Source organism: Xyrauchen texanus, chromosome 10 (genome assembly GCF_025860055.1).
Source record: "Xyrauchen texanus isolate HMW12.3.18 chromosome 10, RBS_HiC_50CHRs, whole genome shotgun sequence".
Lineage (NCBI taxonomy): Eukaryota > Metazoa > Chordata > Actinopteri > Cypriniformes > Catostomidae > Xyrauchen > Xyrauchen texanus.
In genome coordinates, this window is record NC_068285.1 from 47659400 (window position 1) to 47674784 (window position 15385).

The 15385-nt window shown below is 38.2% G+C and overlaps 1 protein-coding gene across 1 annotated transcript in view; it reads right to left on the minus strand.

The window, feature by feature from the left end:
• Nucleotides 1-368: 368 nt before the first annotated feature.
• The window catches only part of actr5 (actin related protein 5), a 105922-nt gene continuing 90905 nt past the window's right edge, over nt 369-15385 (minus strand). Inside the window, exon 9 of the mRNA XM_052135535.1 lies at nt 369-899. Within this exon, the coding sequence (XP_051991495.1) occupies nt 624-899 (276 nt within the window). The 3' untranslated portion in view covers nt 369-623. The remainder of the gene's footprint in view (nt 900-15385) is intronic.

The following is a 15385-nucleotide window of genomic DNA, read 5'->3' on the forward strand; positions in this document are numbered from 1 at the left end:
CTCTGCAGAATGCGTTATTATTTTACATCATTATTCGTGCCTCTCTGAATAAGATATTTGGATTTGGCCACATCGCTATACTGAAGCAATACTAAGCTGGATATTGATCCCATCTGACTGAAATAATAATAATAATAAAAGAGAGATATGGTACTGGCAATTTAGATTCTGGGTAATCAAGGTGCAGATGATTAGTAAACCTAAGAAAGTGATCAAGAACGTGCCATTTAAAAACAACTTCGTTCTGAGATCCGATTTATTTTGCTCAATGGCCACATTACAGGAACAAAATAAGTTTAGCACATGACTCACTGTGCTTTATGAATGTTGTTAATCAGACAAAGTAAAAACACACAATAAGCTTTTATGTTAATGTTTTATTGTATTTTATTCAGTATTGTATTTCACCATATTTTCAAATACATTTGTTGAAGACTTACAATGTGTCATATTTACACATCAAAAATACCTTCAGCTTTTCAAATATTCTTGAGAGAGAGAACAATAGCAATAGCAGTTTGAAAATGTGAATTTGGTCACTAATCACATATTTAGACAAATTGTATTAATAGGTCTCAAACTCAATCGTTTACAATATATTATTCTTCACACACACACACACACTAAGGCAAGGTGATGTCATTGTCATTGCTAGCAGTGTCAGGCGGGTTTGTATCCATCAAGTATTTTCCGGCGAGTGTGTGTTTAGCGGCTGCGGTTGGTTTATTGAGTTTCATGGATATGTAGGTGTTTGAAGCACAGTGTTCACTTAGATATTCTCCTCCCTTCTCCTCGTAGTCCTGACGGCTGATCCAGCCTTGAGCTCCAGCAGGGGTCCTGAGAGCCCATTCATGAGCCCCAAACCATGCATCCAGTGTTGGACGACTCGCTAGAGACACCTGTAAGAGCGGAAACACAATGTTATGTATTCTCAGCATACTTCTGGTAGCGTAAAAACTAGGCATTCCAGATGAAGTTGGTGCCAGAGCTGAAGATTCCCACTTCCAACCGCAATGCATTCCAGTGAATCTTAATGCCCCAATATACTTCATACAAAATCGAAGAATGAATGGGTGTGATGGCATTTAGAACAAAATCTGGCCAAAAAGGTGTTTTAGAGTTAGTTTCAGATATACCACATACCTCAATTCAGTGGACATGTAAAGGGAACTGTGAAGTTTGACGGAAATTTACAAAAGGAAATTCGGCTGGTTGTGACCTTTTATGCTTTAATGACTGCCAATTGTGAGTAAAAGGTGTTAAGTCTTCAAGCTTGCTGTGTTTTCAAAATACAGGGAAAGGCAAATAACTGAAAGTTTGGCTTATTGTAGGCTACAGCAATCAATATTACTGTACAGACAAACAAGCTAAAATAAACACTGTGAATGTAATTTTTTTTTATCCAAACAGTGGTGATATTTAATTAAATAACACTTTATTTTTACTTGCTATTTTTGACAGACATTAACCCTCTGGGGTCGACGGACGCGCTGGTGCATCCTGCTGGATTTTTCCGTCATTACAGCGGAAACAACTTAAAATACTCCGTCATTTTGGGCATACAGATAAGTGTAAGACATTATTAGAGACTATAAAGGGTTTACTTTTATTTGTGTACACTCACAATAACAACAAAACATTGTGCTTTTGTAAAATAAAGAAAATAAAAAGGTTGAGCTTTCAGCAGTCTCAGTGTTTGAGCATATTTCTGAAACACGTCACAAAAATGAACTGAAACTCTGCGAATACTTATCACACAAACATGAAACATATGTCTAAAGAAAGCTTAAGATTTCTACTTTTAAATAAAACAATTCAAATTTAAAACAAATATTCTCCTGCAATGTAATCGGAATGAAACAGCGATGTAAAATTCTCCTGGCTCAGCTAATTATCCCTAATGTGATCACACCCACCAGCAGAGCGCACCATTCATAGGGTAATGTGCTGAGACGATCAATGCAAATGGTAAACGCCCCCAACTGTGCCTTAAAAACAGTTCATTCACTTTTCTGCACATTTGGAAGACTGCACGATACACAGGCAATGAAACTCCTGGACAGTGACGAAGAGTTACAATTTTCCTCAGAAGAAGAGCAGGACTCCAATGAATGTTTGTATTTTGAAGGGAGACTTGATCCAGCTGAGGATACAATTTTGGACAAGTCAGTCATTTAGTTTTCTTTAGTTGACATGCTATTTTATAAAAACATGTACATATTTTACTAGTGGGACTGTTTCAAGACTTGCCAGCCAGGATTCAGAGTATTGAAATTTGAAATATATCCTAATAAACAAGTTTTAGTTATATTTAAATGCTGTTTCGGCTAAAGCAGGTATTTAAATTGTATGTTGTATGATATAAATATGTTATGTAATATGATATAAAAATAATATGAATGTTTAGATTATATTTTAACTAGCATTTATGCTGCCTCATTATCATCAACAAAGCTTGTGCTTGCAAATATGTGTTCAGGTTAAATGAGTAAAATGCACTTTAAATATGCCCATATTAGAAAATCACCATCTTATAATGATTTCTGAAGGATCATGTGACACTGAAGACTGCAGTAATGATGCTGAAAATTCAGCTTTGATCACAAATTGCATTTTACAATATATTCAAATAGAAAACTGTCCTTTTAAATTGTAAAAAATAGTTCAGAATATCAATGTTGTTTCTGTATTTTGGATCAAATAAATGCAGTCTTGTTGAGCAGAAGAGACTTCTTTTAACGGTAGTGTAGGTCTAAAATTAAGTAAAGTCTTTATGTACAGTCAGATTACTTTTAACTTAAAACTTGATTTGGATCATTAAGTCTCCTCACATTCATTCTCTCTCTGTCATATTCCTCATTGCTAGGCCCAGGGGAGGGGTCTTTGTCTCCTCAGGTGTGAATTACAATCAATATTCATGATAGTTCACGCCTCCTCGCATATGACATTTCTAACACTAAAATTGTCTTACAAAAGTTAAAGTACTATATTGTTTTGTATGAATGAGTGATCAGGATGGTTTTCACATCATTTTGTAGCAAAAACTCTAGGCTACAAGATCCAGTTCTCAAAAGTCTTGTGGACAAATGTTTAGTATGTGATATATGGCCTTATTTCAATGACTTAAAATATTTGTTTTTTCAAAAACCACACATAAACATTATTTTTTCAAAAACAGAAACCTGTACATACATGTTGCTCACATATTATTGTAGCCCAGTTTGTGCTGAATACAGTGTTAACAGACTTTAACATGTTTTTAAGCAACTGAAAAAAGCACAAATGTCAAGGCATGTCAAAACTTCTCCATGGCCCAAAACACCATCAGACCCCAGAGGGTTAAGGAGATTACTTACCATGGCAACAAATGGCCATAACACGGAAGGAATTGTCAGACACTATACATCCAAAATGGTATACAATCGGAAACGCCTGTGAAATTTGAGACTCAGAGCCAGTAGATTTCTGAATATTGTCTGAAATTCAGCGGTTTATACAGGAGTCTACTGGTTCGGATACAGCTCTTTTCATGCAGTGACCATCTAACTGCCATTGTTCAACGAGTGGTTAAAAAAAACTTATTTTACTGACCTAATGTGAAATCTACTTTCACATTAGGTCAGAATTATAGATTTCAGAATTATAGACTTATGTCATATTAGTTAAGGTTTTACACATAGTAAGTCCTCATATTTAAATGTACTTCTAAATGCCTCCCAAAGCGGTATGGCGGTTGTCTGAATGTTCGCAAACAGTAAACGTTGCTCAGCTGTTTAAAGTTAAAAAAATTTCTTTACTCCAACAATGTCAAGACCATTCAGTTTGTTGCAGTAATGCAGGGGTCAGGAAACTTTTTTCACTAAGGAGCCAACTTTTTGTTTGGTTGATGCATTTTTTTTTTAAAGAGCCAAAGCACAAACAAATAATTTGCTATTTCCAAAAATATTTTTCAATAAAATAAAACATTTATATTGTCCATAGACTACTCAAACACAAAAAAAATATATGCAAAATGAATAGGTAACATGTTGCAATATGGAATAGAATACATAAGTGAGTGGTGGTGGCGTAGTGGCTAAAGCACAGGGCTGTTAATCAGAAGTTCACAAGTTCTAACCCCACGGCCACCACCATTGTGTCCTTGAGCAAGGCCCTTAACTCTTAATTTCACCTACTGTTGCACTTGTGTACATGGTAGTGTGACAATAAAGTGATTTGATTTGATTAACTCCAGATTGCTCCGGGGATTTGTCCCTGTAATAAGGGCTCTGTAAGTCGCTTTGGATAAAAGCGTCTGCCAAATGCATAAATGTAAATAAGTTTGTGCGGGTCTCCATAAAATTACTTTACATTTACTTTATATTTGTTCATGAAAAATTTTACTTCCCTTTTGTGCTGGGCGATAAGAATAAAATATTTTAAAGATAATTGCCTAAAAATATTGCAATAACGATTATATGGTCAACCCCCCTGCCAAGGGTCGGTGAATATTTTTGCTTTATTGATTCTGCTCAAAAATGTCATTAATTTATTGAAACAAATTGCACTAAACGAAATAAGCAAATATTCAAAAAAATCGTATATATTACCACCTCCCCAAATCCAAAAATGTACCATCTCCAGGCCCCATTTGCTATCATGCAAGCTTCAGTCAATGACACCGGATGTAAAATTACTAATAGCCTACAAATGAAGAACTAAAGACAATTATAAATGTAAAGATAACTACAATAACCATCATAAAAAATAAGCCTAATAACTTTCCTTGTGTTCCCAAATGTGTTCTTAACTAAATTTTAGGTTGAAGGTGAACGTGTCTTTTATTACTTTATGATTTAATCACTTTCGTGTTTGTTTCCTAAATATAAAGATACCTGTATATATTACTTGACCTGCAGAGTTGCGTTCACAATGCGTAAGCGCGAACTGCTCCATGGAAATAAAGCAAACTAAACTCACAGCACCTCACGAGATGATAGGAGATTATTTGCAGCATTCTCATAGACAACATTATTCTTGCAAGCGGTTCGGTCGAACAAAATCTTTACAAGCACTTGTTCAACGAGACCTGTTGCAAGACTCTGAACAAACAGCAAATAAGATAGGAGCATTGACGGCTTTTCTTTTCTGTTCTTAAAAACATAATAAAATGTGTTTCTTCAACGCGCATGTCTTTTTGACTAACAGCATTTCTTGTCATGTGTCACTCCGAGACATCTTACAGGTCACCCACCTGTTGTGGGTAGATGAGCAAAATTACTTGCGTATGAAATACCTGCATTTGGAGCTTGTGATCTGGATTCAACCTTGTCACATTTGGAGTGTGGCGGGTACCATTTCACACCCTGGGCGCACATAAAAAAATAACAAATGTTAATAAAATCGCTCATAGAAAATGCTCTTAACAGCGAAGATCAGTAGTTATTGGTAAACGAGGCCACGAATTCTATGCATGTGTGTGTCTAGAAGCGCTTTCATCGCACTCGTGAATAGCAGAGCTCACTGCGCACAAATATCAAATCAGTCGTGCACCGGCGGCTTTTCTTTCGTCTGTTCTTGAAAATATAATCACGTTTTGTCAAACGCGTGACTTTGTGTCTAGTTTCTTGTCATTTATCACTCCGAGAAGTCTTACAGGTCACCTTCCACAGTGGCTGGTACATCAACAAAATGCTCTGCATGAAAAATCTGCATTTGGCAGGTGTTAATTTCAAACCTTGTTCACCAAGAGTAGGCTGTATGACAATTTCTGGAGAAAGGAAATCAAAACAGTGTCATTGACGTTTTAAACGAACATGTGTTGGTGGATAGTGTGACACCTGGCGAGCCACTTGATTTAAAAAAAGAGCCACTTAGGTTCCCAACCCCTGCAGTAAAGCTTGTTAAGCTTGTTTTGCCAACTGCCATAAAATAGAGGAAACAGAAGAAACAAACAAATGCAAGTTCACCATGACAAAATGAATTTACTGGCAGGACGCTGCAATTGAGATACATGATAAAGACTTTCCTGCAGCATTCAGCTTTCACGAGGACGCAGACACATCGAAGGCTTATTTGTTTGCATTTTATTAATTCACATCTCATTAAAATAGAATTATCAGTTGTATTGGTATTTTTAAACATGTATAAATATGTTATGAGCAAGCTTCATTAGGCAGAATATTCAAACAATTGTAGCTTACAAAAACTGTCAAGACTCTAAACATGTGCTTTCTATTAATGTGCCGATAGACTAGCCCATATTTTCCATTTTTAAACAGCATTCTAAAATGCGAATTAATTAATTTATATGTGAATCATTGTATCATTATATTCTCCTGGCAATAAAAACAAAAGTGAACAGAATTATACTGCATGGAAGCATCAAATGAAAGATTGTAAAATATTTTAATAAGAATCGCAATTTACAATTATATGAATTAGGCTGGAAGCATTGTGATCACAAAATATGATATATAATATTTGTCTAGTGGTTTGTTATCTGTCTAGTATTTAATTAGAAATTAAAATCTACTATTAACCGATGTTGCCCCAAAGCTCGATAACATTGATAATTTTTCAGTGTGACTATTTGCCCCTGCCTATTTGCAGGTGCCATTTACACCTAAATTGCACCTCCCCCAATTTTTGCCTTGCTTGCTGTTTTATGAGGGAGCGCCATGATGTGACAAGACAAAATTAGATATCATGCGGGAATTTTAAAGTTGTGCTTAATCCCCACAATCCAGTGCTAACATTAGTTATTGTGATTTTAATACAATTGTCTTTAACTTGCCTGTTAAAAATTTCCACTTTTTGTGAAAATTATATTGATGTTAATATATTAACAAAGTTTAATTTTGTGGTTACAATTAAATTATTACAAAATACCATGGTGATTCTATGGTTACTGTATCTGAAGTGTAGGGTTGCCGCGGTGTACGGTATTATCGGTTTTACTCTGTACAAAGAACAACAACGGTGTGAAATTTTATACTGGGTAAAAGGGGAAACATTATGAATGGAACTTCAAACATTAATACAATAGCCTTAATGAATAGAATAGAGACAAGACAGATTTATTTGATCAAATTTATATGATGCTGTGTAACTGAAGCCGATTCTCTCTTAATTTAACTGATATTTACAATGGAAACTTTCATTGCTCTACTTGGTTTTTGAAGAAGAAAAAATCTAATAATATCGTGAATGCAAAAAAATGCTATACAGTAAAAAAGGACTTGACAAAACATAGTTCAGTGCTATGCTTGTTAGTCACTGCCATCTTGTAAATAATGTCAAATAACGCTTCTCATTAAGGTCGGGGTTGATAGATCTGAAACGCATCATAAGAGAGCATGTTTTGTTTCCTTTGTGTTTGTGTGAGCTGAGAAAACAAATATTTCAAAATAAGAGACCCCGATGAATTTCAGTCTTGTCAATAGTTAAAAGTCCCGCAATATGCACCAAAATGTATTATTGGTTGCATTTTATGCTTATTATTGGGATTTTGGTTGCACAATAAACGGGATCAGGGATTATATTCATTTTAGACTCTTGTTTTGTCTATGTTTGTGCCCACAGTAAGGAATGACTATGACATTTCTTTACATCCAATGAAATTATTTAAAAAAATATTGGATGATTAATCTGTTATCTGCCTTTTCCACCAGCAAGATCCAATATTGGTCGACCTCTAATAAAAACAAGTGAATTTGAAAAAAAAAATACAAATAACCCTGACCCTAACACTGATAGTACACGTTAATAACCCAGATGTCTATTTGATGTGTGCATTTACACCTGGAAGACATATTTTTTTAGGTTGTTTGCCATCTGTAATATTTCTATTGCAGACACATGCCAATAACTAGGTCTCAGATGTCAAGACATTCAGCAGATGTCTTTGAGACATTTATAATTTAGAATGTTTGTAAATCCTATCTCTTTAAATGTTTAGCAGATGCTAATTAGATTGTGATGCTTTCCAGATGAAAATATCTAAAACGGGGCTTCCGGGAGTGCGCAAACACTGATGGCTGCGTGAGAAAACTGCTCATCTGACAAAAACTTCCTAAAAGCCCCAAATTGTTCAAATACTCACAAAATCTGGACACAGAACATTGTTAATTTTAGCCAGATGTTGGGAGATCCTATAACACCACAAGGTGTTACTATACGCTGTTATGTCAGTGAGGGCCCTCACTCCAAGCTACAGGGTTGAGGATTTTCCCATCCAGGCTTGAATAAGATCCAGACATACATTTTGTGTTTTGCAAAGTTTGCCGCTTCAGTATTTGTAGATTATTTTTTCACATTTCTATGGTATATTGGAAAACAATTATACGCGTTTCATAAGTTTTAAAGGCTTTTATTGGAAAAACACAATTTATGCAAAGAATAAATATTTACATTGTTGACCATCACTCTGGCATGCTGGATATCAGCTTCTGGGTAAAATTCCGATTGATAGCGATCCATTCTTGACTTAATAGATTTGATCACAATTTGTGGGCTTCTGTTTTTCCGCTCTCTTTAAGTTCGTGTTTTTTTTATTGTCGTTCAAACATATACAGTTAGTACAGTACACAGCGAAATGAGACAACGTTCCTCCAGGACCATGGTGCTACATAAAACAACATAGGACAAACACAGAACCACATGAGACTACACAGACTAAATAACATGTCTACATAAAGTGCACGGCAAACGTGTGCAAAAGGTATGGGACAGTACAATAAATTACTAAAAGGAACTGGACAATAGGCACAGTGAGAGACAATGCAGTGCCGACCAGTACACATTTGTAACTGAATAGTGCAAAAAGATGACACACTATAAAATGCTAAATGTAAACATAACATACTATATATGGTGTTCTATGGACATACAGTTATTGAGGTAGCAGCCAGGTATAAAGTGACAATGAATTAAAGTGCAAATCTGGACATGTGCAAAAGTAGGATGGTGTACAGGTGTGTGTGTGTGTGTGTGTGTGTGTGTGTCTCAGTCAGTCAGTCCCAGAGTATTGAGGAGTCTGATGGCTTGGGGGAAGAAGCTGTTACACAGTCTGACCGTGAGGGCCCAAAAGCTTCAGTACCTCTTGCCAGATGGCAGGAGGATGAAGAGTTTGTGTGAGGGGTGTGTGGGGTCGTCCACAATGCTGGTTGCTTTGAGGATGCAGCATTTTATGTAAATGTCTTTGATGGAGGGAAGAGAGACCCCGATGATCTTCTCAGCTGTCCTCATTATACTCTGCAGGGCTTTGCGGTCTGAAACGGTGCAAGTCCCAAACCAGGCAGTGATGCAGCTGCTCAGGATGCTCTCAATAGTCCCTCTATTGAATGTAGTGAGGATGGGGGGTGGGAGATGTGCTTTTCTCAGCCTTCGAAGAAAGTAGAAACGCTGCTGGGTTTTTTTGGTAATAGAGCTGGTGTTGAGGGACCAGGTGAACACCAAGGAATTTGAGCTCTTGACGATCTCCAGAGGAGCCGTCGATGTTCAGCGGAGAGTGTTCACTATGTGCTCTCCTGAAGTCAACAACCATCTCTTTTGTTTTGTCCACATTCAGAGACAGGTTGTTGGCTCTACACCTCCTCTCTGTATGCCGACTCGTCATTCTTGCTGATGAGACCCACCACGGTTGTGTCATCGGCGGACTTGACGATGTAGTTCGAGCTGTGCATTGTTACACAGTTGTGAGTCAGCAGAGTGAACAGAAGTGGACTGCGCACACCCTGGGGGGCCCCAGTGCTCAGTGTGGTGGTGGTGGAGATGCAGTTAACGATCCGGACTGACTGAGGTCTGCAAATCAGGAAGTCTAGGATCCAGTTGCAGAGGGAGGTGTCCAGGCCCAGCAGGTTCATCTTTCCAATCAGGTGCTGAGGAATGATTGGGTTGAATGCTGAGCTGAAGTCAAGTCAATTTTATTTGTATTGCGCCTTTCACAACACACATCGTTTCAAAGCAGTTTTAGAGAAGATCAGGCATTAACAGATGATAAAACTGTAATGTCTATAATGTCGATGAATCATCGTGTAATTAGCTAAAATACGATTGTTAATAGTGTTTAAAAATAAGTAATTAAATAATAATTGTATTAATAACCCCAGGGAGCAAGCTGAAGGCGACTGTGTCAAGGAACACTCCATAAGATGTTGATTAATTAATGTCTTGGAAGTCCAGCCTGGATTAACAGCAGATGTTCACATAGATGCAATTGTTCTTGTAAAATGGCTGATGAAGGCTTTAAGCCAATAGCTGAAGTCTATAAACAGCATTCGAACGTATGAGTCCTTTTTATCTAGGTGGGTGAGGGCCAGATGGAGGGTGGTGGCGATGGTGTCGTCTGTAGAACGGTTATGACGATACGCAAACTGCAGTGGGTCTAGTGAGGGGGGCAGCTGGGCCTTAATGTGCCTCATGACGAGCCTCTCGAAGCACTTCATGATGATGGGTGTGACAGGAGGGTAGTCATTGAGGCATGACACTGAAGACTTCTTTGGCATGGGCTCTGCTCAGAGAGATGTTGAAGATGTCGGTAAGAACATCTGCCAGCTAGTCTGCACATCCTCTGAGCACCCTACCAGGAATGTTGTCTGGTCCAGCAGCCTTCAGTGGGTTGACTCTGCATAGAGTTTTTCTCACATCGGCCATGGTAAGACAGAGCACCTGGTCGTTGGGACTCCTCCCAACGGTGGTCTTCCTCACCACCACGTTGTTCTGCGCCTCAAACAGAGTGTAGAAGTCATTCAGCGCATCTGGAAGGTAGGCATCTTTGTCACAGGCAACTGATGTTGTCCTGTAGTTGGTGATGGCCTGGATGCCCTGCCACATGCGCCGTGTGTGTCCTGGACGTGACTATGGATTTTCTGTGCGTGTGCGCACTTTGCCTCCCTGATGGCCCTGGACAGTTTGGCACTGTCTTGAGATTTGCATGGTTGAAATCTCTGGCGACAATAAACAGTCCATCAGGGTGAGCATTCCGCAGTTCACTAATAGCCCCATACAGTTCACAGAGCACTTCCTTAACAATAGCACTGGGGGGGGGGATATCAACTCCGGTTATTATGACTGTGGTGAATTCCCGTGGTAAATAAAAAGGTCTGCATCTAACAGTCACAAGCTCCAACAGTGATTAACAGTAGCTAGAGACTAGCAGAGTCCTTGCACCATTCAGTGTTGATGTAAACACACAAGCCACCACCGCAAATCTTACCGCACAGAGCTGCATTTCTGTTAGCACGAAACGAGGCTAGCCCGTCTAGCTGAATGGCGGCGTCCGGAACTTTGTCGCTGAGCCACGTCTCCGTGAAAACAAAGACGTATCAGTCTCTAAACTCACGCTGCATAGTCTATTGGAGTCGGAAGTAGTCCAGTTTAGCAGGATAGACGGGAGAACCGGCCGGCTAGGGTTTGTTTTTAGCCTAGCATGGACCCCCGCCCTCTTGCCACGCTTCCGCTTCCTCGCACACCGCTTACGACATCAGATGACGCAGAGGACTGGAGGCCTGGTCTCTGCAGCAAACCGAGGTTGCGTAGCTTCTCCTGCAGATCATCATGCAGCTTGGTTGTTGCATGAATCTTATATTTTAGTAGTGTCTGGCGATAGTAAACACGAACACCAGTTGCTCCAATGTCCATGTGCCGTAAAAGTCGGGCTAACTATCAAAAATTTAACCATTTTGTATCCGGAGCAGCCGCTGCGTGCTACCGCGTCTCCATCTTGGATCATCCAAGTTTTGCATATCCCAACAAAGCTGGGGTCAGAGCGCAGGGTCAGCCATGGTAGGGCGCCCCTGGAGCAGATGGGGTAAAGGGCCTTGCTCAAGGGCCCAACAGTGGCATCATGGCAGTGTTGGGGCTTGAACCCACAGCCTTGACCACCAAGCCACCACTGCCCCTTACAACTTTGAGGATTGACCATAGGTTCTCTATGGGATTATGATCCAGGGAGTTGTCTGGCCACGGATCCAAAATTTCTATGTAATGATCTCCAAGCCACTTCATTATCACTCTTGTCTTGTGACTTGGTGCTCCATCATGCCGGAAAATGCACGAATCATCACCATATTGCTCCTGAATCATTGGGAGAAGTTGCTCTTGCAGGATGTTTTGATAACATTCTTTATTCATGGCAGTGCTTTTGGGCAGAATTGTGAGAGAGCCCACTTCCTTGTATGAAAAGCAACCCCACACATGGATGGTCTCTGGATTATTCTCTGTTGGCACGACACAGGACTCATGGTACCGTTCACCTTTTCTTCTCCGGACTATTGATTTTCCAGATGTCCCAAACAGTAGGAAGGGGCCTTCATCAGAGAAAATATCTTTGCACCAGTCTTCTGCTGTCCAATCCTTGTATTTCCTGCAGAATTTCAGTCTGTCCTTGATGTTTTTTCTGGGAGAGAAGTGACTTCTTTGCTGCCCTTCTTGACACCAGGCCATTGCCCAAAATTCTTCGCCTCACTGTGCGAGCAGATGCACTCACACCAACCTGCTGCCAATATTGAGCAAACTTTGCACCGGTGGTGACACTATTCCATAGCGGACTCCTCTGGAGGAGACGATCCTGGTGTTTGCTGGACATCTGGGATGTCCTGAAGCCTTCTTCACTGCACTTTAAACTCTCTTCTTGAAGTTCTTGATGATCCGGTAAATGGTTCTTTCAGGTGCAATATTCTTTGCAGCAATTTCCTTGCATGTGAGTCCATTTTGATGCAAAGCGATGATGGCTGTACGTCTTTCTTTAGAGGTAACCATTGCTAACAAGAACACAATGATTGGAAGCAAACAGTCTGCTCTTATTATCCAATCAGATTGATAGAGTGATTTCACCTGATTAGTACTCGTTCACACTTTCCCAGGTGCTGCTGATATGATTAGTGAAATTATGTTGGCTGGTCATTTTGTGCCAGGACCAAAAAAGAGTGAAATTTAGGTTTTTGTGATAAAGTTCATTTTTTTGGCCAATGGAGCTTTTTGTAATTCTTTAAAATGCATCTGATCACTCTGCACAATAATCTAGAAACAATGTGAATGAACACCACAACAACTGAAGCAGATATATTTGCAAAACACAACATTTGTGTAACTGCCAATACTTTTGGCCATGGCTGTAGATCAGGGATCTCATCTGTGGAAGGCATTTTCTGTGATTAAAAATTTTATTCTTGTTAATTTTGCTGTTCAATTTCCTTTTATATTGTTCAATGTACTGTTGTTATATAATAATACAGGGAAAATGCAAGTACAGTTTTGATAATGTATACGTAAGTGTTAAAATGTATTGCACAGTACATGGTAGGCAAAGAGTACATGTTTAAATCAGTCACATTTAACAAATGGAATCCACAATTGTCAAAATAAAAAAATAAAAAAAAGATAAGGTTCAGGTAGCGTTTCTACAGGAGACCAATCTAGATCAAACAGAACACTCTAAATTGGCCTGAAAAATAAATGGATTAATATGTATCTATTATCATCACATGTTTCCGGTAGGAGAAGGGGAGTGGCTATTTGAATATCAAATAAACGTAGGTATGACCACCAGACTGAAATTAAAGATAAAGAAGGGCATTACATTTTAATCAAAAAGGACAAATTTAAGGGGCTCCAGTTACATTTCTCAATGTATACCTACCACCTAAGATTTATCTGTCAAGGCAAAAAACCCAGAGTTCGGTATAGAATACTTCAGATACCCAAAGAAAAGGGGGGTTTGGCCCTCCCATCTCTTTAAGATTATTATATAGCTGCCCAATTAAGACCCATAGTTTGCGGTATAATCCAGGGTATAAAGCTAGATGGAAACAGATTGAATGTTCGTTTTTTTCTTAAGAACAGACTCAAGCAGTAATTGCAGATTAAAATTTATTAAGAATTTATGCAAGTAAAGGATATCCATGGATTTCTACTACTTCAGAAACATGGGCAACAGTAATTAAAATGTATAAATTAAAAGATGTTCTAAAAATATTGAGTTGGTGTGCATATGATACCGATTTTACTTCAAATACGTTGGACGAAGCCTTTAAGAATTGGATTAAGAAAGGAGTTACATCATATTATTCTATTACGAACAATAATATTCGCTTACCTTTCCAGGAATTTAAGAAATAATTTGGGTTGGGTAATCATGATTTGTTCAGATATTTTCAAATAAGACATCCATTTAACTCAACTGTAAATAAAAAGGGGAATCGGGCACAAAATGATCTAGATCAAGATATTTTTTTCTGCTTATAAGGCTTCTACAATTACTAAAGTCATTTCTAAATGTTATCATTGTCTTCAAAATAATAGATCAGAATCTACCTACTATGTCAAAATGGGAGAAGGAAGGAAATATAATTATAACAGAAGAGGTTTGGTTAAATATGTGTAAACTTCAATGGGAAACCACAGGCTCAATAAAAAAAACAAAACAACAACAATAAAACACCAGATTATTTGCCTGTAATAACGTAATAAAATTTTTTGTTACTCCAGTGCAACAGAGTTACAGTGAAAGAGGATCTCAGAGTTGGAAACAATGTAACTCCGAAGTAGAAAATCATCATCATATGTTCTGGGCATGTCCAGTTATTCAACTATTTTGGAAAGACATCCATAGGACAATAGAGGCTATATTAAAGATTAACATTCCATTCCAATTTGATGTGTTATATTTTTGAAACTTGGATTTCCACGAGACTATTTCTACATACCTATGGAAAATACTCCTAGTAGCAGCCAAAAAGGCTATTACATGTAACCTAATTCATCCACTATAGATGACTGGAAGGCAATTGTAACAGATATATAGGATGGAACTCCTTACCTTTTCTTTAAAAGTAAAAGTTTTTATTTTTTTGTGGAGAAGATGGAGGGAATTTGTGGACCCAGAGAATATGTTTTTATATAATAGACGTCATCATAAATTGTTGTTGTTAAGTAAATATTGTAACTGTGCTATTACACTGTACTGTACACTGTTGTACATTTTTCTTTGGTTCAATAGGCATTACACAGTTTTTGTGAAATGTATAGGATGTCACCTTGACTTGAATGTATGCAAATTTTGAACTGCATTTTTGACTCCTAAATAGAAAAAAGAAAAAGAAAACATCTAAAACAGACATCTCAAGATATGTATGAGTGCCATCTGGGATATGTTAGAGTTAGCAATGTTTTGGAACTTCCCCAGCATACTTATCAAGCCATAGGCCTGTATTTCCTTCTAAGGACTTCCTTGTAATTAGGTTTTTATGGAATGTATTGTTTCATGAAGATTTTTATTTCCCTAAGTCTTAGAAATAAGACTTATTTCCCAACAGAGTCAGCAGAATATGTGCATTCTATTGGAGTTTATCAATATTTGTGTCTGTGGGAGTGGGTGTTACAGACTGTTGTCAGTGGTGGTGAC